Raw genomic sequence first — 25363 nt, forward strand, 5'->3', positions numbered from 1 at the left:
CACTTTAATTTTAGTAAAACAGACCAGTATTACTCCAGAAACCTAATATGTTTCTCTCATGATGATTAAGAACAGGAATTGTGCTCTCAACCTCTGAATTTTTGATGACAGACAGAGAGTATTAAGGTCGTAGCACAATCTGCTTCTGTGATTCTTAATGGCAAAATAATTGCTTGGATCTTACCGTCTCTCCTTTTTCTCCAGCACTTCCCCTTTGTCCCTGATAAAAGATAATGACACTGATTATCACCTAATACTATGCTTAGATGCAGAAACATAAGATCATTTACAGAAGAACATGTATTACCAAAATATAGTATGTTTTAAAGTCTCACATCAACTTAGAATGACTGTCTTTTGTACAAATGTCTAAAAATAACACGCGATAATGAAACTGCAGGGACAAGCTATTAGAGCTCTAAATAACTGATTGTGATGTAAGGTTGCTGATAGGGAGTCCTTAGACTGCTTTCCACCGCAGGATCTTGAAGGAGCTTGAACCTTTGAGCATGTTTCGACTACAGGAACCACCTCTGTAGAACCTTTTTCCGGACAGTAAAGCAAAAACTTTCGGAAAAGAAAAAACACCTACATCAGCGTAGATAGCCAGGATACGTTATGACTTGCCCTGAGCTATTGCTGTGTGAGTCCCAAAGCTGATTGGTTACAAGGACAACAAGCACTATTTTCCTGCCCTCTCAATGTTCTCATTGAGTTTCTTCTTCTTCTCTCTAACATTGCCATCTTAACCAGAAATTTCGCCATACAGGCTTACGTAACAAACCCTCCATTGTTGCTGACAGAACTGGAGTTACATCACAAACTAGGCTAACATGGTCATCGCTGTCAGATCCTTTACCACAGTGGAAACAGAAAAATTCAATTGCCGATTAGGAAGCGCCAGCCTCAAGATCTTGCAGTGGAAAGTCATCTATTATTATGACTGGCATTTCTGGAGAACTAAAGTTAATAACTAAATATCGTGGACTCAAATTTCTACATCTTGGTTAACCCTGACCACTAAATAGGAACAAATTTTGAATTTTCACATGAATTTAAGGGGGAAAGGCGCCATTGTCACAACACTGGCAGAAAAAAATGACAGTAGAAATACCTTGCTTCCCTTCAGGCCTGGCAAGCCCGGATGCCCTGGCTGACCTGCGCTTCCTGGTTCCCCTGCACTCCCCTTGGAAAGCATTCAGTGGGACAGCAATTGTTAAAAATAAGTTCACATTGTTGTTTCAGTAAATTATTACTTCATACTGAAACCGAGATAAATCCACCAGGTTCATATTCGAATGTTTAAATGGAAACATACCATTAGCCCCGGTGATCCATTTGTTCCCGGATTTCCACTTTCACCCTTATTCCCCTTAATGAAGAAATAAAATATGTCTCATGTTACAGAAAGCATACATTGAAATAACATCTTAACCACATCATGTCAGTGACTGGAGTGCAGGTGATATCTTCACTTTCTTATCATAATTCAATTTCATGAGGTTTTGGAATTTTGCGGCCTAAAGTTTAATTGTGTCTAGTCATATGCTTTCTTTTCCAGTTGAACGAGCCTCAGTAATTGCAGTCTGAAGCTCAGCCATAAAATCAAAGCTTTTGCCTGCCTGTCCATAAACTAGGTTTTCACTTGTGTGCCATTTACCAATACACATTGGCTTGTTAAAGGCAGATCGGCTAATGAAAAATGATTAGGAGACACAGCGTCCAGACCAGACAAGCCCAGACTGCTTACATTTCCACTAAAATTCCACTGACGAAAGCAGCAGGACCGGATCATTGCTTAATTTAGCTCCACTGGTGTGGCCAAGAAATCGTTACTTGTGCTAAAGTGTATTTTAGCAAAATAGAGACCAAACAAAATATGTAATGCTGCTGATGTAAGCAGCTTTCTAAGCTTTTCAGTGACTCCTTGCTTAGAAAGCTTCAAACAATAAACATAATTGAAACTCCTACCATGTGCTGCAATGCACTGACTAGAGAATGTATTGGGAAGCTCTGACTGTAATGTCATATAACATCACGCAACACTGCACTTATTGGCTGAAGTCATTTTACATCAAAACATGGCTCTGCCTGCAGCTTGCAGGTTGCTAATGCCAGCATGCGTGCATTGATTCGCAGTTATTGACTTTTCTGGGTCGCACTTTCAATCAGTGCGCTCACAGCCCCGAGGTTGTGGAGGGGGATGAACTCACATTACATTTTCTTCGCTTTTTATCCTTTTAAAAGACTTAATTAAATCTTTTTGATGTCAACCGGTAGGATCAAAGTCAGTCATTACTTCTGCTTCAGCTTTACAGCACCAACAATACAGTTGTTTGAAGAAGCTCAAACATAATTTTCTAACAGGCAGAAACAGTTACCTTTGGTCCAATTGGTCCCTTTAAACCAGGTGCACCAGGTAAACCCATTTCACCCTGCAGGGGAGTGAAAAAACTGTCTTAGTGGTTGTTCAAATGCGATGTTAACTCTTAAATGGAACTTCGGAATAGTCCAGTAGCTTTTTTAACTTACAGTTGGTCCAGTGGATCCTTTAAAGCCCCTTGGTCCAGCTTCACCAGTCTCCCCCTTGAATTAAATTTATCTCAGTGAAATACAATTACAACAAATGATGCAAAACCGTTAAGTTGTTACTGTATTTTGTAGGAACTTCTTACCTTTTGTCCATGCAGGCCTGCAATCCCTGGCAATCCAGGCATGCCCTGAGAGTAATGAAACAGGTTATATGTCATGGCAGATTAATATACACTATTGGCCAAAAAAGCACATGTGCCTTGGAATTGTTTGTGTAACATTATCTACTGCTTGACATTTACATTGTGGAAACAGAAATACCATTCTTAACAAAAAAAAAAAGTTTTCATAAGACATTTGGCAGATTGACAGCCTAAAGAAGGAAATGTCATGTCCTTGAGCTGTTTTATTTGCCAGTAAATGCAATAGAACAAAAAGTAGTTGCTATTTAAACTACACAGAGAAAAGAATGAAAGCAGACACAAATTAAAGTAAATGCTTTAATGCACTGAAAGTTTACTAAGTTCAACTTGCAGCAAAGCTATCCTGAAAAGCCTCTTTAGTTTTTTTTTTTTTGTTTTAGTTATTTTCTGAGATAAATGCTTGCAGATGCTCGGTGGTTGCCTCACATTGAAGTTTGGTTAACATATGTGTGTGGATGAATAGATGGGACGGGATGGCACAGAGACAGAAGCATGGAAGGAAGAACAAGTTACACCTACAGGGGAGAAATGCCCACGTCGGGACCTACACCGGAGTACTGCGTCTTGTTTTAACTTGAGGAAGCACAGGGCTAATCCTGTCTCCCTGGATACATTGCTTGTTCTATTGTTCTGCTGGGGGAAAATGGCTTACAGCCTTGTGGAGCAAGTGACTCATGTTTTGTAGACCCATTGCAAACTTTTTGGCCTACACTAATCATGATCAGCGGGGTGGCTGCTCAGTTGAAAGACTTTCTTCCTAAAACAGACTTGCCAGAGGACAACAGCATTCCCTCGATGAGTTACTTTCACTGCCTTCCATTAAAGCCTGAGCCTGCTTGTTACATAACAGGGTTATCCTGGGATGAACTACAGGGGAAATACCCCCTGATTTACTGGCTGTCAGGGGGAGTCTCTGTGCTGCTGACAGTATGTTAACACACTGCAGTCTTAGAACTACAGAGAAACATGCAAATCTGTGCAATTCATAAAGTCTATTGTTGTAGTAGCCTCTTTTACTCTTCGGTTACTAGAATATTCTTTCATGTTAGACAATTAGCAAAGCAATGCATCGTATAAAACATTGTAAACTGAGATGCAAAGTCCCACATATACTAATTTCTCATTTTCTAGTTAAAAATGCTTTGCTAAATTGGTGAAATGAAGACCACAATATGACAGCATCTTTATTATTGCACAACTCGCATCCCATTTTGCAACAAATCCTTTACATCCAGGGGTTCAAATACAACTGTACAACAACTCAACAGCATGCACAGTCAATACTGTGTGTGCTTATGACTCACGGGATGTCCTTGCCTTCCGTCAGCACCAGGGATACCACTGGCTCCAGCTTCTCCCTTAATATGTTGCAGAAGCATGAACATGATAAATATATTTAATTTTGATCCAGATTTCTAGCACCTACACCCCAGTCTGCCTCACACATTCCACATGTCATCTTGGATTTATTAAATAGACATCAATCTAGAAGTTGGAGGACATTTTTGATGTTTACAAAAGTTGTCAAACGGGCTTTGGAAAAAGACAAGAGAGACATCAGTGTGTGTTTGATTCAATTTCCATGGACGCCAAACATCAACAGCACAACATTTTGGAAAGAAAAGTCACTTATCCAACCTTATGCCTCTAGCATTTCCCTAATCCCAGAAGGAGCTTTGTAACACTAAGAAAACAAGCAGACCTTTTGACCAGATCTCCCTGGAAATCCGTCCTTTCCATCTCTCCCAGGAAGACCCTGCGATCATTGAAAGTGATTTAAGACACAAATGTAAGTGCACATGTTCTCTGGATAGATTCAGAATTGTTTCATACGTACAGGTTCTCCCGGAAAACCTGGTGGCCCGGGAGGTCCTATGCTTCCTTTTTCTCCCTAGAAACATCAAAGCAGTTAAAGTTGTTACATTTCTTGTGTCACCGCTGCATTTTAGCTATTTGGCTCATCTGCATACTTACAACTTGACCAGCTTTTCCCGTTAACCCGACTATTCCTGGGGATCCCATTGAACCCTGAGAAAAAACATAAATGATCATTGATTGTCATATCTAAATGTCATATCTACCTGTCCTGCTCTAAGCTGGCCTGGTGTATTTAAACCTTGAGGCAGCAATAAATCCAAATCTGTTTGACAGTGTCATCCATGTTTCTATATACAATGAGGTAAAGCAAACAGATCTTTGTTGGTCTGTTTAGGAGGCATGTAAATCACACAGATCTCTTCAAAGGCCTATTGTAATTTACGCCTGGTCACAAATAAGCAGATATTGTTTGACATTAGTCAGCGTGGCCCTGTTTTTCTGGAATAAGCAGTGAATAGACTAGACATTAGCTATGTGTCTGCAGGATGATGTCAAACATCGGAGGAACAACGCGTCACGTTTTCAGAATAAAAGCAGCATGATTCTGGAACAAAGCGGGAAATTACATTCTTTGTTTTCCCAGATTTTTCATTCCTGCATTCAAAAATATGCTAATCAGCTTAAGGGGAAACAAATGACTTTACAGCATAAAACCAAATGACACATTTGTTTTGGCTGACAGTGGGGACGTCAGTGTGCAACAACGTTTTTATCGTTTGCACTATTGTAGACGGTTTCAGTTTGAGGCGTATTTTGTGTTTGGATAAAGAGCAGTTCCCAGCGACACATTCATCGTCTGCTGGTCTCCAAAGACATAGTCTCCTTCGTTGTGGTTGCCCCTGCACTTCTAACTCAACAAAACAAATGGCGGAGGGAATTAGAGGCCACTGACTGGCAGCTCTGCAGCCTGGACAGTAAAAACACAACCGTAGAGGCCAACTGGGAGCAGTTATGCTTTATTTGTCTTCCTGCTGTGAGGGTTTTGTTGAATTGTGCACTGTTTTGTTGAACTGTGTTGCTGGTGTAACCGTTTGTTTGACAACATGGGACATAAAACAGGGATGGCTGCTAACATGCTGCAGTCACTGGAAGCGACTGGTGTGACTGTAGAGCTTAAATGTGCAGAAAGCCTAGCTTCAGTGAGCAGATGTGATAAGGAGCTTTCGTTAACGGGTGATCTGTTGGTTTCATTGATTTCTGTCAAAATGAATGCCACCATTGTAGCTACAGTGTTAATGAACTTCAGAGATCAGTCAATAAACTGTTCATTCAAAGATGATGAATTGCTGTGGTAATGAACAAGTTTCACTGACTGTAAATACATAAACAGAGCCTTCTTGCTTATTTTGGCTGACATCTCGTGTTTCCGTTCTCTACATCGTATGCCAGGAAAATGAGATTACACCCTTGGGTGGTCTTACAATATGAGAGCAATCTGTCAAGGTAGATGTGTTCGTATCCAAAGAAAATCTTATTCTCTCCAAGACGAGTATTCCTTTTAACTTTAAAAGAAGCTAAGTAGCTCCCAGCTGGTCTTCTGATATTGTTTTTTGTTGCATGGAGGGCAAACACGTCTTGGCCTCAGACATTCAAAAATGCTTTCATTTTCATGTTTTCATGTCGAGAATAATATAATGTTGAAAGCCAAATGCCTAGAATTTGAACTGTGCAGAAACTAAAGGCATCTGAGCCCAAAACTATTTCATATACAGGTTTACAGATCTTTAGCCATGATACTGACGCTGCTCATAGGGTGCAATCAGTACACCACTTTGGTCCAAACTGAAATATCATGACAGTGATTGGAAGGATTGAAGATTTGTATGGACATTCATGGTCCTCATCTAATGAATTCGGTGATCCTCTGCTCCTCTCGTACGGTCTCCACAAAGCTGGAATCTCTTCCCAGCTGAGTTCAGGACAGCTCAACTTCTAATACAATCTTGAAAACCTTTTTCATATCTCAACACCTGCTAGCCACCTACTCCAAAAAACAAAACTTCCTTTTAGTCAATTGTTTGAAACAAAAAAATGCTTTGTAGATATTTAGCTCTAGCATGGTTTGAATGCACTTATTGTGAGTCACTTTGGACAAAAGTGTGCTCCCACATTAGCGCATTGCAAGTAGATAACTAATTATGAGATCTTTAAAGAGCACTTAGATGGGTAGTAAATGTCATGATAGCTTTATGTGTAAGTGAATAAAATAGATAAATTCACTGGATGTTTAATAGTGTAGTCAAAGCTTTGTGTTGTTGTATTGACCTGATCTAAGAAAGTGGAGAAGACCAAGTTTAATAAAAACTTAATGGTATACATCCTGGAACTGTGAGTGAAACTCGTAATAGCAGCACAGATGGTATAGGTTGATTGGCTCCAAGTGTAGAAATATGTCTGTGGCCAGTTGAGACGGTTTTTAAAATGACATTAACTGCTTGAATTGTTCCTCATTTCAGCCAGCTGGAAGAAGCTCCCTGTGGTCAAACTGATTACAAGGTAGGATGAGATGCAATCGAGAGAGGATGCATTACCTCACTGTACTTTCAAATAACTAAACACAAAATGTTGCTCAGATGAACATCAGAGTGATGTTCAGTGTCTGCTGCAGATGTATTTCCAGTGCTGAATAAGCTCAAACTGCTGGATCACTTAGGCTCCGCTTGTTTACTGTGGTCTTCCAGGGAAAGCAGCCTAATTCCCTTGAAGACTCTCAGTCTTCTTCTTTACATTGTACGGTTTATATTATCACAATGTTCCAATTTAATTTGAAACAGTTGTGGCAGCTGCTGACACATTTCATTTCACAGATGTTTTGCCCTTGTGGCTCCTTTTCTATAGAAAACCCAAATTGCATGTTTTCTCATCGTGTGACTGAACAGTGGAAGAGGCACTTTCTCAGCTGGTACACCATTTATGTTGGGCCAGTCTGCATTATTGACGCCTAAACATATTGATACTTCAAAGTTATATCCATGTGAGTCCAGGTATCTTTTCTAAAAATGATATTCCTACACAGCTAAATTGCATTCTCAGTTATGTATTCTGTGCCGTATAACAAACATATTTTAGAGCATCCCACATCTTTGCCATTTATTTTAGTGCTAGTCACCCCTTTTCAGTTAGCCAATCATATATCAGATAAGGAAAGGACATGTCACCATGGCAACCCAAAAAATGAAAGATAATCTAGAAATATGTTGTGAAGGAACCCAAACTATGATGTTTTAACTAGGCCTGGATGAGTGGATTTGGCGACTAAACTTAATCATGAACACATTGTTCACATTGTGAAAATGTTGGTTCTGACCAAAATTATCTTCCTAAACCCAACCAAACAGAAAACAAATAACAACAAAACTTTGTCCCACAGAGGATGCAGACCCAGTAGTCTTGTGGACATATGCCTCTACTACCTAATGTGGCTCTGTCAAACTGGAAATGCTATTTTCAAAACGTAATTGAGAATGCAATTTAGTTGTATAGGAACATGCTTTTTGGTAGACAAGATTAGTGAGGCACATAGTCCTCTCTGTGGGGATCTGTTTTGTTAAACTGATCTTGGATCTTACAGTGTTCTTCTCACTGGCAAGTAAGGGGGAAAACAAGGTACCAAGTGTAGCAAGATCCACCTCTGGGTTCCTAAAAATAGCAAAGAACGTCCTTTAGCTTTCTAAGGAAAGGGCAGCACTAAAGTCAGGAAATATGAGCACATTTAAAAGGCCTCTGATGACCCTCATGCTCTCTTGGCAAAGCACACTTGTTCCACTGTATAGACGCTGTATTTTTTACTCTCCCACGAGATCTGGCTTTATATTCAAAACATATGGTTTGTGTGATTGATGCAAAGATGTTCAAATGGTTCAAGCTGATGTGTCTAGCAGGGATTTTTCCTGTCAATCCTACGCTTGATCTCATAAAAAGAGGTTTAAGTTGACAGCTCAATGTGTTTTTGTACTTTTCAACTTGTTCACTTCTTCATTTGTTTGTTCTCTACATAAATTCGCTTCTTCCAGCATAATTTCACTCCCTTTCCATGCTTGATCTGAATTTTAGAAAAACAACACTGCACAACAACAACTGATACTACATTAAAGAGCAGAAATGCGGTTGCCAGAGTTGAATAATTAAGATCGGCACCTTCTCTCCTGGTTGTCCGGGCGATCCTGGTAATCCCGGCATACCCCTATTACCCTGAAAGAACATATTTGTATTAAAAAATATCTTTAAGTGATCAAAAAGTAATGTTACACTGTTATGAAATTGATTTTGCCACACGTGGTTTTTGACCTTCCTACCGAAACACCAGGCCTCCCTTGCTCCCCTTTGTAACCATCTGGACCACGTGGCCCCTGGCAGAAAAAGCACAAAAAAACAGATTCTAAATTTTCTAAATCGGATGTTTATCTCTCAAGGCACATTAGTTGGTCACTGCTATACCTCTATTCCTGGAGGACCTGACAGGCCTGGACTTCCCCTAACGCCAGGGATACCCTTCAAATAGTAAAAAAGACAGGAGACACATTTGGTTAAGCATTTGAATCCCCTCAGCTGCGTTCCCAGGGTGATTTGAGGCTGCGGGTGGATTCTTTCTTAGAATTTTTTGATCATGCTGTACAACATGTGGTTCACTTTTGGATGGTTTTCATCACACAAAATCACCACCATGCTGCCAATATTGCTATAATCAGAGATGCTTTCTATTTACCCATTGGAAAAATAAGTAAATAAGCATATTTACCACTGTGTTTTAACATTCTGAAGCAGTCCCGACCACATAGAATGAACACGCTGAAACTATCATGACATAATGGATACATTAACTCAAATGCTTTTCTCAGATGCTGTTGTGGATGCCGCTGTTGGCGATTATGTACTGTATGTTTGTATATTGAACTATGTAGTACTCACAGGCTTACCATCAGCACCAGCAGGTCCAGGCTGACCAGGTATACCAGCGCTCCCTTGTTCGCCCTACAGAAAGCAGAATGAAGTCATTTATCCATCCATGTGTGGCTTAAACAAGTTGTTTCTACCTTGTAATGTCAAAGCAGCATGAATGAACCAGTATAAAACATGTCTGGTAATAATATGCTTCCTCACTGTGTTGATTTATTTATCCATAAACCACAGGGAGTGAGTCAGTTCGTCCACTGTAAGATACACTATGTGGGGTCATGAGGAACATCTGCAAGCCAGAAATGCTCCCAGCATTTTGGATCTATTAGTAAATGTAGTAAAAGCATACCGCTGACCTTATAAACACAAACATTCTTGAAGCCATGTAGGTTTTATTAACAAGAAGGGTTCTTTTTGGCCAAGCTCATGCCTCTCTGACGTCCTTCTGTAAAGGCTTTAATGATGGGGGCTGCTATTACTCAGTTGATACTCTGTGATCAATAAAGACAAACATGTAGGTTTTATTCCCTAGTTTGGTAATTTTCCATTCCAACCGGTGTTTAGTTTCAACAGTGGTCTGGTTTGCTTTAAGCAAACAGTACTCACAAGGATCTTACAAGACTAACCATAACTTATTCACAATGGCAAACCTCAATTTGCTTCACTGGTGGAAAAGGAGACCACTTGGTGCATCTGTAATTTGTAACACCGCAGGCTTTTCAGCAGGTAACTGAGATAAAAGTGTGGAAACCTACACAGCTCCATTTCTGGCACGAAGGAAATCTGTGTTTACAGGCTTTAATGACAATAGTTGGATCTGACCTATTGGTAAAGTGTAACTTCGTGTGATGATCATATAATTATCTGCAGTACAGACAGTGCCTTGTTATTCAGCACACATTTCACAAAGGTTGAGAAAGTTTGAGCTCCATCTCAGAACAGAAGCACTTTAGTCTCTTTGTCATTCTTGAGTTTACATATAAACTACTGCTGGTAAAGATTAATTTATTTTTGTTCTATTTAATCCCATCAGACTGTTACTGATTAAAGTAAATATTTAACCACACTGTCTGGACACTGAGGAGCTGGACAAGGTAGGACTGAAGCAGGAATAAACTCAACTGTAAATTATGCAGGGGGTGAGGACATTTTTCTGTGGCACGGTGTTCAGTGTGGCAGTATTTATTTATTAGATATATCAAACAAGGACATGACGAAATTTAAAGGAAAGAGAAGAAAAAGGAAGCTGACCTTCATTCCTGGAAGTCCAGGGGGTCCAGGAGGACAAACACAAGGCTCTTGAGTTGGTTCAGTGTAATCAGGACTGTTGGAACACTGTAATGAACAAACATAATCATCATGTCCACATATTGTATGTACAGCATGCACAACTCTGATGTAACCATTGCCCTGTTTTTTCCTCCCTTTCTCACTCCTTCTTGTATATAGCAACAACTATTTTTATTTGTGGCAGTTATATTTATGATTACTTAATTTAAAATCTCCATCACAAGTTCCTGAAAGATGTTATTTGTCTAAAAATGTCATTGAAACCACAAAAGGAATGGAAACAGAGAAAGCAGCAAATTCTCACACCCAGAAGGTGCTTTATTCTTATAAATGTCTCATTAAATTCAGTTTCTGATTATTTTTCAACTGACTCATGGTTCTGGACTCGGTCCTTTGGTACATTCACTCCTCACATGTTGATGAATTTCAAAAATAAACTACTCAAACGTGAATATTTCTTCTCATATTAAAAATAATAAAATCTAATCGCTGACATCAGTCTGACTGTGTTAAAAATGAAGCTGCATTTGAACATGATCCAAAACTGTACACCGTATATGTACACTGGACAGCTTTCTGTTTTTAAATCAAATGATGTGAGACTTTTGTCTGAAAGGCATCTGATCTTCCATTTCCACTAAAGGAAACTGACACAGTAAGTGAACTCGGAGATTCCAAACAAACTATTAAAAAGCACAGACGGTGAGCGAGGAGAAAAGTAGTGAAACTTGGCAAGCATTCGTAATTTTAGGCCTCTCATCTTGTCTCTTTTGATATTTTAATCCAGCAGCTTCAGATTAAAAACAGTAATTTGGCACCGGCCTCATGGTTATAGCGATTCCCAAGCCAACATAATGTGCCACTGCTTCACAAACACAGTCAGGAGCCAGGAGGCAATAAAAAATATATACTGCAACGTGTTAGAAGCCGAGCCATGAGTCCTCCTGCAGCAAATTATTTTACGCATAAACAGATGGGACTTGAAATTAACTTGCTGAGTTTACACCTTCACTTCTAAACACTGCAGCACTCTGTACCGATGAAATATAAAGCAAGAACACATCATTTCATGTCACGCTATGTAAGATTTGGCGTAAACCGTTGATGGAATGATTGGCTCCACCTTTGCGCGCCACATTTCAGAGCCGAAGCAGATGCAGTTGGACAAGTTGAGAAGTAGGTGAAAAGTTATCTTTTGGACTGCAAAACAAGCGCAGAGCCAAGTAGAGTCGTGCACTTACAACTCCAGGTATTTCACATGCAGTCTCCCGGTTGTTCTGCTCAGGGTCACAGTAAATGCGAAGCTTCTGAATTTCAAACTGGAAAGAAAAAGTAAAAAAAAAAAAAAAAAAGTCTTGTTAAAAACATCAATTTTGAACACAAGCAAAACAAACAAATTGTAATATGGGGGCAATTTTGCAACATTTAGTTCAGTTTTATCAGTGCTTTGCCACTAATGAATTGAAACTGCTATTGCATAACTCCTAAAGAAAAGATAAGTGCCTTCACTGAGCACTAAGCAGCTTGGATTGCCAGACCTCCCTCAGTGTTTGGAAGAGCTCTGCAGCGACGTTACACTCTCCTTCCATAAGTTGATATTTTGTTGATGCTGGTAGTGAAATGGCTCTATGGACTGTTAGATTTTAGTTTCCACGTGAGCAGAAAGATGATTCTGACATACAATTTACATTATTCTAGCATCATGTAAGCACTTGTACGGCTGCATTAATAGGGACACAGGTCAACCTAAAGTTATGTAACTGTGTAAATGACAACATTGGCTGGTTGGCTTTAGAGCTAAATACAGATTTCAACCAGATAAGAATGTCTGATGGTTATTTTAACTGGTAATGTTATTTAAAATTGCGTGGTCCAATCGCGGCATGTGTTTAGTGGCTCAATTACAAAAATCTGTTTCCAGTTACAAGTGTGTTTACCCAGAAATGATACTTACAAAAAGTGCATTCACTTTGCTAAATGGCTTAAAACTTCACGGTCCTGATGACAATGGATCAGTACACACAATAACATCCGCTGCCAAGCTGTGGTTCATGTGACCATATTCACAGCTATAATAATATGTCAGCACACTGACTGGTATACGAGATGTTCATGTCATGATTAAATCATGTTTTTCCTTTCAAACACAGGGGTTTCTACACAAAGCATCACCAAATACTTCTCTCAAAATGGTCTCTATAGATATACACACACACATATATATATATATATATATATATGACTATCTACAGCCAAAAAGTTCAGCACTATGTGATTTTGATTGACTTTATTATTTATTTTAATTCATCGACCGTTATTATGGTCACAACTGCAACATGCCAAAGCTGGCCTAATTGCTCACACATGGGTATGAGGTGCTTTAAAAGGCCAGTTTGTGCTATTCTCTATGAAAGTGCTACATCATATAATAAAATAACACAAAATATATATTGCAAAAAAAAAACAGGCATTCTTCTTTTCTGAACAACTATCTTTGTATTAAAATGTTAGACTTTGTTATGAATTTCTTCTGCGTTTAAGAGCCTGCACACTATATCGTCTTCTCTTGTGCAAGTTACAACACAGCACAATTATGATTTATGACAAATACAGCATTTCTGGTGCAAACTGTGCCAACTGAGACAAATAAAACAACGAATAATAAGTCCTCGTGGACAAAAAGCTCATTTTTGCCAAGGATTTATTATCCACAGAGTTAAACATGTCTCTGAGGAGGCAGCAATAAACTGTGTGGTACCGTGTGATGCAGTTAAAAACATGTATCACTGCTCAGTTTGCTAAACTACTCATTAAACAAATATTTCCTCTTTCTATAGTGAAACTGACACACTGCTGGATTATTTCTCTGGGAATGAATCAACATGATGCTGATACACTTACTGGCACTGTTGTTTCCTTTCTCACGTATTTTCCAACTTGGGTTTTTCCATTGATGAAAATGCCAACAGGGGGCTCCAATGACAAAGTTTCAATTTCCAGGTCATCAACGTAAAGGGTAACGTCCTCCTCGGTGACCAGCAGACGCAGCTGGTGCCATTTCTCATCAAACAGTTTCTTTAGTTGCAGAAGAAAGAATGGAAAATAGTCATTTATAAACTGGTGCATCATGGTGTTGTGATAAAGACATTAAAAAAAGTGTGTAAACATTGTATCTGTCATTCAGAGAAGGAAGCAGGAGTAACTCATTAAGCGACAGGTTGACGTGTGACCTTCAAAACCAGTAAAAACATGGCTGACATCACAATACCGATTTTGATCATGATGCATTTATCTAAGAACTGTTTGGAAATGGCAACAAATAAAAGCTACCACACAATCTCTGGTAATCTTACACATGCTCACTCTGCACTTCATCCCCAAAGTCACATTGATTTTAAACCGTTTTTGCCAAGCTGTTAAAGGTTTACTCTGGAAAACTTCTCATTGCAGTTAAATAAATTCAGTTGAATAGCAAGAAACAGACTAAAATAAGAATTTTCCAAATAAAAGCTGCAGAGAAGCCTTAACTTTTAGTCTTAAGGATGAGTCAAGCTCCAAAACTGTTGGATTCTACATTTCCCATGATGCAACACAGTTGTGTCTCTGTCTTGAAGATTTTATCATCTTTGAAACTCCCTGTTCATGATCCATGTTCTCTGGTAAAACACTGTGGCACTCTTTTTACACTATTCTGAAGAAATAACACTCAGTATGAGCTTACTCTTGTTGTCTGTTGTGAAAATTTAACCATCTGAGTTCCACTTGGCGAGTTACTGGTTGTGGTGAACATGACGGTGCCCTCCAGACCATTTAGAGTCACTGCCATCTGAGGTTTCCCATCACGTGTCTGTATCCTCCACAGGTCCCACTCCTCTATAGCCACCGATCCTTTGTACCTCAGTGTGGCCACAAAAACATACGATGGAGGCAGACCGTCGGGAAAAAGGGTCCTGAATGATCGAATAAAGAAAGCTTGTAAATACACGGACAAAGATGAAGAAAAGCTTAAAGTATCAGTGATTACCGTGTAGCTTCACTCAAGTCAAGACGAGGCGTCACTTCATAGGCCCTGGATCCATAAAATGCCCCTTGTGTCTTCTTGGCTTTTTTAGCCAGATTTAAATGAAGCAGAATATCAAAGCCCTTCTCATCGCGGGAATCTACAGGGATTCTGGCTGGACAAACAGTCTCTGCAACAGACAAACATAGTAAAATAGAAAACTAGACACAATAGACACATACAGGTAAAAAAATTGGTAACAGAGAATAATGGAGAGAAAGTACATGAGGCAGAATGACAAGTGGAGTAAATGTAAGATCTGACCTCATTTGACCTCATAGTAATAAATAAGTAAATGACTTCTAGCTCCAGACATTGGTCGGTTGAACTTACCTTCACATAATTTCTGTCGTATGACCTGAATAATCCTGGAAATAGCTTTGTAGTCCTCGACAGAAAAGGTATAAGTTGAAAAGGGCTTATTTGCAATGTCCTTTAACTCAGCCTCCTCTGTCTCCGACCCAACACCAATTGCAAACAGAATTACTCCTTTTTTCCTTGCTGCCTCAGCTGCTTTCAAAACCTCATCTTGAGATTTCCCGTCTGTGAGGACAACAGCAATTCTGGAAACGCCTGCCGGGCCACGCTCAGAGAGGCCGAACAGTTTGTCTGTGGCAAACTTGATAGCTGCCCCTGTCCGTGTGTTTCCCCCCATGTATTCAATGGACTCCATGGCTCTGATGAGGTCTTTGTTCGAGGAGTACTTCCCTAGAGGTATTTCTAAAACAGGGTCATCACTGTACTGGACAACTCCAACTTGGGTGAACTTCTGTCCAATGTTGAAGCTTGTTGTTATATTGACAAGCCATCGCTTTACTATTTCAAAATTGACATCTTCGACACTCCACGAGCCGTCTAGAATAAAGACCAAATCACAAGGTGCAGTCCTGCAACCTGGAGCAGATAGGAAATAGACAATTAGCAGTGTGAAACAATAGTTTGGATAAATCATCAGTTTTGGTCTCCTAGCAGTTTTTAACGAGAAAATGAAGATAGATGAACTCTTACTTCTTATGTCATCATCTTGAGCTGCACTTAACAAATGAAGAAGCATGATGCAGAGACATCTAAGAACACAATGCAAGGATGCCACTTTGTAAGCCATTTTTTAATGCAACAGCACTAAGTTCCAACTGTGCACCTATAAGGAAAGGGAAAACATGCTTTGTATTACATGGAAAAATAAAATGCAAGCATGTATGACGTGTGATCCCTGTGTTATTCCTGCCTTGACGTAAGTAAATGTCTCAGACTGTTGCTTTCCAAGTGTTATTAGATATTAGATTTATTCTGGCTTATCCCTTCTCTAAAGGCTTTGAGGTCAAAACCACACATAAGTTATTGTAAAGTGTGTGCGATACCTTGAATTATATGACGAATATGTTGGCTGTCACGCCAGGCTCTGCAAAATATCCAAAAAGTCAAACAATAAATGATTTGAGTGACATGTTCAGATGCAAATTGTCAGCATTTGTGCTATGAAGTCATGTTGACTGTGCCAATCAGCAGTTTATATCCTGGTTGATGAATCTCACGTTGATCCCTATAAATCATACAGCACAGTGGGTTTTATTTTTACAGCAATAATTAGTTTAACTCTATCCAGGGTATTCATTAATACAGAGAAGTGGTCACATCCAAACTGTCTTGGTGTGTATGCACCCACACACATTAGCTCAGTCACAAATAAGTGTCATTTGGTCAAAGCCCAAGTAAGGCTCAGAAAAGACTGGGCAATATAAAATATTTATTGTTTAGTCGTGATTCATATTGTTATATGAAAGGTTAAAGGGGAAAAAAGTAGAAACAGCCTGTCAAATGTCAAACTTATAAAGAAAGATACAAAACAAATGTGCTCGGAATTAAATAAAAGGTCGGTCTGCTTTTGGTTTAATCAGCAGGTTCAGCACAAACTGTGTATTTCTACACTGTCTGATGTTTTCATCTGAAGCCAGCGCAACAACACAAACATATTATCACATAATAAAGCTGTATTGGCAAGCGACTTGAGCATTTATCCACCCATGATCATCTATTTTGAGGTGAAACAGCGATGTTGGTCCCAACATAAAATGTATTACATTCACAAAATAGGCAGTGAAATTGTGAGATGCTTGCATTTTCTAGGAGTTATTATTGTTTCCTGAATCATACCAAGTAGCTGGTAAACACAGACCATTCTGTGTTAAGGACCAGTCAAGAAGCAGCAATGCTCACTTGCTATGAACCAACAATTTGGCACGGCGGGCAGCACAGTGATGGAGTGATTTGCATTGCCACCTCACTGCAATGAGGTTCTGGGTTTAAACCTGCTTCTCTGTGTATGCGTTTTCTTCAGGTGCTCCAGTTTCCTCCCACAGTCCGAACACTTGCATGGTAAGTTAATTAGTGATTCTAAATTCCCTGTCACTGTAAATATGAGCATGCATGGTTGTTTGTCTCTTTGTGTTGGTCCTGCAGTGGATTACTAACCTGTCCTGGATGTAACTCGCATCTCGCCCGGTGATAGCTATAGGCCCTGGCCCCGCTACAGCCCTCTACAGGATAAAGTGTGTATGACTATTAGATGGATGGACTTTCACTGGAGCCATGAAGTGCAGTGAAGTGGTTGTTTATATTCTCATCCTGCCACAGACGCTGTGAGACTCTCCCCTAATTCACTTTCTTGCACCACTGAAACTCTCACGCATCCATCCTCCATGTGGCGCGCTCCATCTTTCCAATCCTGCTGCACAGCCTCCACTTCCCTCCCACCTCAGCATTTTCCCTTCAAGCTTCGTCTACCACATCCTCACATGGCACTATCTGCTTTACTAAGTAAACCATTCACTGAACCTCTGACCACAACTGCCCTAAAACCAGTGCTCACTATTTCCTGTGGGATTATCAGCTGTTTCCTCAAATCTCTTGCCATTTGCCAATCTCTGCCCGCCCTTGGCCTACATACAATGCGCCTGCCCAGAAAAGCTTCACTCCTACACTTTTCCTTCCACATGGATAAAACCAATTGTAATACCTTCCTTCCCATCCGCACATGAAGTAATTTTAACCGGTGCCTGCTGCTAAAGCACTTACAGCAGTTATGTCACAGGTGAGCCTTTCCCTGAGTAAGATTAGTTTACACTCCGTTTCAAAATGCTGGCATGTCTGAACATATGGGACATTTTGGGAAGATTTTGGCAAAACACTTTCTACATGTGATTAATCTCTTTTGGTTTGCTTCCACACTTTTCAAGTCCCTCCAGCTCTTCTTATGTTCCTTTTTCATCACTGTGCCAGCTCTGCTACAGCAGCCTCTCTTGTGCTGATATTTTGCCCTACAACCATCTTTTTATACCTGACTGATGGACTCAGTTCATTAAGATTATACCGAGCGCAGCCCTAAGGCTCCTGACTCCACACCTGCACAGCAACATCCTTGCTGTATGACTGGCTGTTGAAACGTGAGAAAGAGGTGTTGAGGTGCAACACAGGACACACCAAGTTAGTCCTTTAACACCACTTAATGGGATATGACACTTAATGTCATATATAATCAATTTTGTGCTTTTATTTCAGTAATAGATAAGTGCTAATATCAAATCACTTTGCAGTGGAGTGTACTGTTCCTGCTCATGGAATAGGAGATGGAATTGGATGTTAAGAACCAGACAAACAATAAATAGACCCATATTTACATTTGGCGTAATGATCTAGATTAAGAGAGCAGAAAGCAAACATTTAATCACATGCTGGTTCTGTGGCTGCTCTATTGAATTGTCTTTTACAACTGTTTCCAACACTTGAAAGAAAGAAACTGCTGACATCCTAAGTTGCAAATGAGGACCAGATATGCCACATACAGTGTAAAAACCAGCACTTGTGGAAGGAATTTGACGGGAGGGATCTGATCATGCAACTTATAGCAGCTTCTGATTGTGACACGTGAAGGTTAATGAAACGGAGGCCAGGATGTAACCAGCGACCTCCCAAATGTTTTTATTCCTGTGCGGCCAACGCGGGGTCACACTCTTTAACATGACTGCATTTTTCCACCATGTAAACCCAGCGTGGAAGTAACACAGTCGAAGGAGGCGTTAAGCTGCCATAGTTGTGCAAGCCATTTTCTTCAGACTTTTTTCCCCCTCTAGAGAACTGGAGGAGGCTGCTGGAAAACCCCCTCATTGGCAGCGTCCACCGGGATGACTCTCGCCCCGACTGACTTTCCCCAAACGGAGTGTTTCTGCACCTCTGCTCGAGCCACATGGAATTCATTTACACCGTCAGACGGTGAAATTTCGGCTGTGGACAGTGACCAAGCACATGCTGTCATGATGAAGAGAGTCGACCTTCATCCAGGAATAAAAATGCAACATTACACGACACATGCTGTGGCATAATGCTTGAAGTTGGAACTCTTGCGTAATGTAGCAGAATTAGCAGGTGCACTTGTGTTGCAGGTTAGGATCGGACTCCAGCGATCTGTTCTGGTGACTGAATGGCAGAATTGTAATGCAAAATATTAAACAAAACTAACTTAAAAAGTATGAAGATGTTCTGAATCTAATAACTACATGGCATTCATTTTGGATTGAGTCTGTTGTTTGTTGCGATGCTGTAACTTAATAAGATTTATGCAAGACTTAGTCTGATTCCAGCTGCAGATGCTGTTCAGGAAGCTGCTGAACAAATAATTTCTCACATTTCCCAAGGTAACATTTCACTCGTTGAAGGTGGGCGACACTAAGTCATCACACAGAGTTTAACGACAGTATCAGACCTGAAGCTATACCTCACTTGAAATTCAGCTTTTGCTTCTAGATGAAACCATCTTTGAATTACTGAGATCGTAAAGGAAACAATAAATACACCTTCTGTTTGTTTTGTGTCTGTAGTTTATGCAATGCGACTGCAGGCTTTAACTCGACTTGAACTCTCGAAGTTATAGTTATCTGCTGCAAATTTGGCAAAAGGCACTTGTTCCATTCCAGAAACAACAACTGCTGTTCAGCGTGAGCTGCAGTTGCCAACATCAGGGGAATTTATTGCTGCCAAATTCTTCAAGCAACAAGGAAAAGCCAAGCCCTATCAGTTGTTCTCCATAGAATTCTGTTCGATCCCAAATGTTGAATAATGTCTTGTAAAACATCCGCTTATAGGGGGCTTTTAGCCTCTTAGCCAACATTTCTTCTTTCAGTTAATTTCCTCCCAATCAGAGAGATCATTGCACTTGATATACAATTCGAATGTCTGGGAAAGTTGTATGAATCCGATACATGCAATACTGAGGTGCACTATCCACCAGAAATATAAAAGAAAAATCCTTTTTACGAGAAGTGAAATGGCCAGGAAAAATCTTGAGATGATTCCATTCATTCTTTTCATAATAGTAGCATAAAAAAGGGACTGGTAACTTAGATAATGTCTTCAATATGCCACTGCTGCATATTTCAACTGATTTTAAGATATTAAAGCAAACATTTACATAAACTGTTACAGATCTGAACACTGTTACTACATTATAACACACAGCACACTGAAAAAGGCACCAAAATTAACTTTGTCAGGTTCACCTAAATAATCAAAAACAGTCTTCCTAGAATTCTACACTCTGCAGTTTTCTGTCTATTGCTTGAATGTAATAAATTGAAGGTTATATGACAGTTTTATCTTTATGCATTAAAAGCACACACAAAGTGCAAAACAGCATCTCTAATTTCAGAAATACAACATGTTGCCTCATGAAAATTATGCAAAGTAAGCCAAAAGTTACCGGTAAGCGTCCAAGCCCTTGTGTGAATTCCCATTAATCCTCTCATTGAGAGCCAGTGATCAATACTGTTCACAGCCCTGGGTTTACAGAAACTGGATTTGGGGAGAAGTGCACATGTTTCTCTGCTGAATGAAAGCCTGCCCTTTCTAGCAGCTCTCTCTGTCTCCTCTGTCCTTCTTCCTCTCCACCACCCCCCCTCACTCCGGACTTTTACTGGCCCACAGCCACCCTCAATTATCATGGGTGGAAAGAGAAGCAGATAAGGAGAGCATGAAGTAGACAGCCCATCTCTGACAGTCCAAAAGGAAAATAATAGTAATGAGCACAATCTCCTTCCAAGTGTTGAGGGTTTGGATCGTGAGTGAGTTGCTCGGGGCATTACCAGAAAACATGGAGATGTCTGGATGAAGAACAAGCACAAGATCGGCATTTAACTTTCAGTGCATTCAGACACGCATGCTAGACTGTTTCACGGTACCTTCAGCAAAGCGCTCAGCAATGCATTACAATGAATTTATCCTCCGTCGTTCCATTTCATCACTCAAAGGGACAGCAGATTATGTTCTACAAGTCAGCATGAACAAGGTGTGAAAAGCTACTGTTGTGCTTTTTCTGCACAGACAGCTGGGAGGTATTAGAAATGCAGAACTGGCTCTGCTATCTGTAGAGCAGGCGGATTTCAGTTTGATCCACTCTAACAAGTTTTATCATGTTTGTACTCAGGGGCAGTCTGCTCTGCATCAGCTAACACCAGCCAGACTTCTTAAAGGCTCCGGAAAAGCGTAACGGTGTAACGAACACTGCATTGTACAGAGCAATTTGTGAACTTTACAATGAAAACAAAGACATTAAGTAGAAATTCTGTGTAAGGTCGTGACTCATGGTGCTAGAAACAGTACAGTAACATTTTCAAATGTAAAGGTGTCTCCAAGAATTCCAAAAAGGTCAATTTTGACAAGTCATGGTGTTAGCAAAGAGTCAGATAAATTGCCAAAAACTCATTTACATTACATTAACAACAGACCTTGATAATCACTGTACTTGCTGAGGAAATCAACATCAAACCTCATGTGAAGTTAAATCCAGGGAACAAAATGAACTTGAGTAAATTTAGTCTGTGCCAAAGCATGATTTTGAGGTACTGAACTGCTGCTGTAACTGAACAGTTCACCACATTTCAGTGAAAAGACTGCACTTTATATGCACTTTAAAATATGACAGCTTCAGTTACTTGACACAGAAAGTTACAAAACACACAAACACATGACTGTCTTACACAATCATGCATATTTAAAGTAAATACAGTACTGAGAATGAGCTGCACATTGATCAGCTGGAACATTAAGTTACTACATGCTAATGCATCATCAGTAATAACTACAAAGCATCCTCTATGACACTTCTATTTTCATATACTTCAATCCTTTATTATCATTATAATTGTTTTTGCTGTTAATGTAGGATGTTTCATGGACTCGTAGAAATTCTGCATACTTCTTCAGCCACTCTGTATATTACTTCTGGTGGAGAGGATAAATAAAATCAGCCAACATCAGACTGACGACATATAAATGCCATCTACTGGTAGCACTACGAATGTCATCTAACGCAGCAGTGATTTCCTGATGACGGCCTTGTTGACCCTGAGACTCAGCACACTCTGGTGGATCACACAGGCAAATATAGAGTTGGTGTTTGGAGCCGGGGAGTGGCCAACCTGCTGGTGAGACCAGACTTTCCAGTGCTGAGTAATTTTCTGTCTCTATAGACTCTGGTCTCTGGTTTGTAATTAACCGGAGGTGCACATGTAGAAAACCATCTGTAAAGTTTATTACCGCAAGAAGCCGAGACATTGATCAGTGCGATTATGTGGATCGGATGTAATTAAAATAAATTGCTGCAGTGTGATTAGTTCAACTTCTTTGTAAGCGAGTGCCTGTTTGAAAACTTGCTAGTCAGTAAAAAGTGATTCATTGTGTTAATTTCTGGGAAAAGGTGAAAGGATTTACTTCCATAAATGAAAGGGTAGCAGATTCTTAAACAAAACAAGACCCATTATTATTCTGTGTATTTAAATTCTAACAATGCCATGTGCTCTATTTGATGAAGCCACAAAATTATCTCAAGTGCAACTGTGGTTTGAAAAAAATGTTCCTTTTCAGCTGCCCATTGACTCCCCAATCCTAGTACAACACAATGTACAGTACTTACCCATAATTTCAAGAGAATTATGTGTAGAAGCATTTAGACTGTTGTGTTTTTTTAACCAGGTTATCAATATGGCTCCTCAGTTCACAAACTAAAGACCGTTTAGTTACACTCAGCATTACACATAGGTTGTTGGGTGAACAGTGTATAAAACATGTACTCCTCTTGCATGCAAAGCCTTAAAGTGTCTGTCTGTGTGCACATCAGTACAAACAATCTGACCCTGTTAAGAAATGAGATCTGAACTGACGATGAATGTTGCCAGAAATCTTCGCAACTGATGACAACAAACTTCGTAACTTCTTTTGGCTTTGTCTTTGGGAAAAAAGACGGATCAAAGATGCTTTAAAATCAGTTAAAAGACTCTTTTCTACTTGGTGATTCATAACTGCATGTTGTTCCCGTGGAATGACCCCACGACCTTGAACCAAGTGAATAAAGGCCTTTTAACAGATTTCTGCACTGCCTTCTTTTCCATTCATAATCATCAGAAGAACTTGTCTATACAAACTCAAGCCCATAATCTCTAACATTTATAAGTGATAAAACATTGCATGTCCTATCCTTTTAGAGAAGGGATACATCAATTCTTTTATGAAGCTTTGGGAATTGCATGATTAAAACAAATATGAAATTGGTTTGCACAAATGAGACTATTACATAGAAATGAAAGCAGAAAACTGTTACATCATCTGCCCCCCAGCATCATCTCCTTCTCTTGATATGTTTAAAAATGTGCTAAAGAGTTGAGTCTGTATAATTAGTGATATCCAAAGTTGTATCACTTTGCTCACTTTCACTTGTACAAAACACAGTTTGGCTTATTTCTTAAATTAGCTAACATTCAAACTGTTTGGCATCTGCTCTAAAACTTTTAAATAACTGCCTGAGGACAGCATAAAACCACTGTGTAATAATCTTTGAGCTGGTGCCATCACTTTGAAGCTCTACTGTACTTGGCCGTTTCAATCAGGTCACATGCATTAAGCCGTGTTTATCATGATCACTTGTCTGGTTTGCCACAGAGATAAATAGTGAGCATGTCTGAAGCAAGCGGCTGAGCCCAGAAAGACTATTCACAGGATAACCGTGGATTAGTAATAGTTTCCATGACAGAGATGGCCATAGCATCCTTTGGTGGAACAAAACAGAGCAGCATGGCACACATGATGCTGCAGTCACCGAGAGGGTGGAGGACGATGATCTGCAGTCGGGAGGCTTCTCAGAGGAAACAAACGAGAGCCAGGAAAGCCACATGCCGAGCTCCCTGTGTGTTTCTTCTCTTCAGAAGTGTTGCTCCATCGAATCTGAGCAGCGGAAAACAATCACTATTTTTCAAAACTCATTAAGCCCTCTCTGGGCTGCAGGACTGCTGGAGTCTTTCCCGGAACATTGATCACAAAGCAGGGAAATGCTCCGGAAAGGTGTCGGCCGGTTGTACAGATAATACAGGCAAGCACGGCCCCTCAATATCCCAAGCAATTCTGAGTCACGTTTCCGCTTGACCAGCAGGTTTTTCATCCGGAAAGTCCACACAGGCCAGGAATCAAACCAGATCTGTGCTGCTGTGAAGCGACGACACTACAACAGTTTCTACGTAGTCACCATGCCGGAAATATTGGTGCTTGTGTCATTGTTTGTTGTCATCACCACAACAACTATTACAAAGAGCAAGAGAAAATGCACAGGTCGATGGTCATCACCTTTTCTGTTGCCAGCTAAAGTCATGTGTAATCAGTGCAGTGGTTATGTAAATGGGGAGCAAATAATGTGGTCCGGATTGATCCAAACAACTCTATTCCACTTTGTGCATGTTTGTGCTCTTGCAGAGAGCAGGAGGGAGGAGATGGAGATTCGGAATACTGGGAACAATCAGACTCCACCTTTAATTGAGATTCTCAAGTGCTTAATTTTTAGACTGGATTTCTACTTCAATGCGAAGAACTGTAGCTTTGTAAAATCTAAACATTTACAGCTACACTAGCATCTATAATAGCACAACACGGCACTTTTCGAGACCAGTGGTGAATGTTTAAAATCAGGGTGTGTATCCTTGTGGTACCAAAAAACTCCGTATTGTCTTCCAAGATGGTGCCCCACTCATTTAAAACTTCTCAGCTTTCTGCAGTTGCGAAATTGTCGGAGTAAGGAAACCAAAAGATATCGATCGGCTACAACATTAAAACCATTGACAGGTGAAGTGGATGACATTGAACATCTGATTAAAAAGCAGCGTTGGGTCCTAGTATGTGTGTGGATATGTCTGATACGTACCGCCCACATACACTTTGTTGTAGACCAACCACACTATTTATGGCAATGCTACTCAACAACACCAGGGATCTTCTAAAACAAAATGATGCTTCCTGCCACACTGTAAAATCTGCTCAGGTACAGCTCGAGGAACACGACAAAGAGCACAAGGCTGATCTGACCTCCAAGGTCATGAGATCCTAATCCAAATGAGCATCTGCAGGATGCAACGGAACAAGATATTCAATCCACTGAGCCCCAAACCCACAACCCCACTCGGTCAGAACTGTT

At 40.1% G+C, this 25363-nt stretch overlaps 1 protein-coding gene across 5 annotated transcripts in view; it reads right to left on the minus strand.

The window, feature by feature from the left end:
• col21a1 (collagen, type XXI, alpha 1) overlaps nucleotides 1–25363 on the minus strand; it is a 30283-nt gene that overhangs the window by 3853 nt on the left and 1067 nt on the right. Inside the window, exons 1-23 of one of the 5 annotated variants that reach the window (XM_022217103.2) lie at nucleotides 20612–20912; nucleotides 16221–16261; nucleotides 15868–16000; nucleotides 15193–15753; nucleotides 14824–14989; nucleotides 14521–14749; nucleotides 13701–13874; nucleotides 12041–12118; nucleotides 10761–10844; nucleotides 9522–9584; nucleotides 9051–9104; nucleotides 8909–8962; nucleotides 8751–8804; nucleotides 4710–4763; nucleotides 4573–4626; nucleotides 4438–4491; nucleotides 4040–4093; nucleotides 2676–2720; nucleotides 2533–2586; nucleotides 2382–2435; nucleotides 1319–1372; nucleotides 1115–1186; nucleotides 185–220 (exon numbers count right to left, since the gene is read on the minus strand). In XM_022217103.2, the coding sequence (XP_022072795.2) occupies nucleotides 185–220; nucleotides 1115–1186; nucleotides 1319–1372; nucleotides 2382–2435; nucleotides 2533–2586; nucleotides 2676–2720; nucleotides 4040–4093; nucleotides 4438–4491; nucleotides 4573–4626; nucleotides 4710–4763; nucleotides 8751–8804; nucleotides 8909–8962; nucleotides 9051–9104; nucleotides 9522–9584; nucleotides 10761–10844; nucleotides 12041–12118; nucleotides 13701–13874; nucleotides 14521–14749; nucleotides 14824–14989; nucleotides 15193–15753; nucleotides 15868–15964 (2145 nt within the window). In that variant the 5' untranslated portion in view covers nucleotides 15965–16000; nucleotides 16221–16261; nucleotides 20612–20912. Of the gene's footprint in view, nucleotides 1–184; nucleotides 221–1114; nucleotides 1187–1318; nucleotides 1373–2381; nucleotides 2436–2532; nucleotides 2587–2675; nucleotides 2721–4039; nucleotides 4094–4437; nucleotides 4492–4572; nucleotides 4627–4709; nucleotides 4764–8750; nucleotides 8805–8908; nucleotides 8963–9050; nucleotides 9105–9521; nucleotides 9585–10760; nucleotides 10845–12040; nucleotides 12119–13700; nucleotides 13875–14520; nucleotides 14750–14823; nucleotides 14990–15192; nucleotides 15754–15867; nucleotides 16001–16220; nucleotides 16262–20611; nucleotides 20918–25363 lie in introns of those variants that run through there. The other 4 variants (XM_051960493.1, XM_051960494.1, XM_051960492.1 and 1 more) reach the window with 4 other exon arrangements.

The sequence above is a fragment of the Acanthochromis polyacanthus genome, chromosome 15 (genome assembly GCF_021347895.1).
Source record: "Acanthochromis polyacanthus isolate Apoly-LR-REF ecotype Palm Island chromosome 15, KAUST_Apoly_ChrSc, whole genome shotgun sequence".
NCBI classification, from domain to species: Eukaryota; Metazoa; Chordata; class Actinopteri; family Pomacentridae; genus Acanthochromis; species Acanthochromis polyacanthus.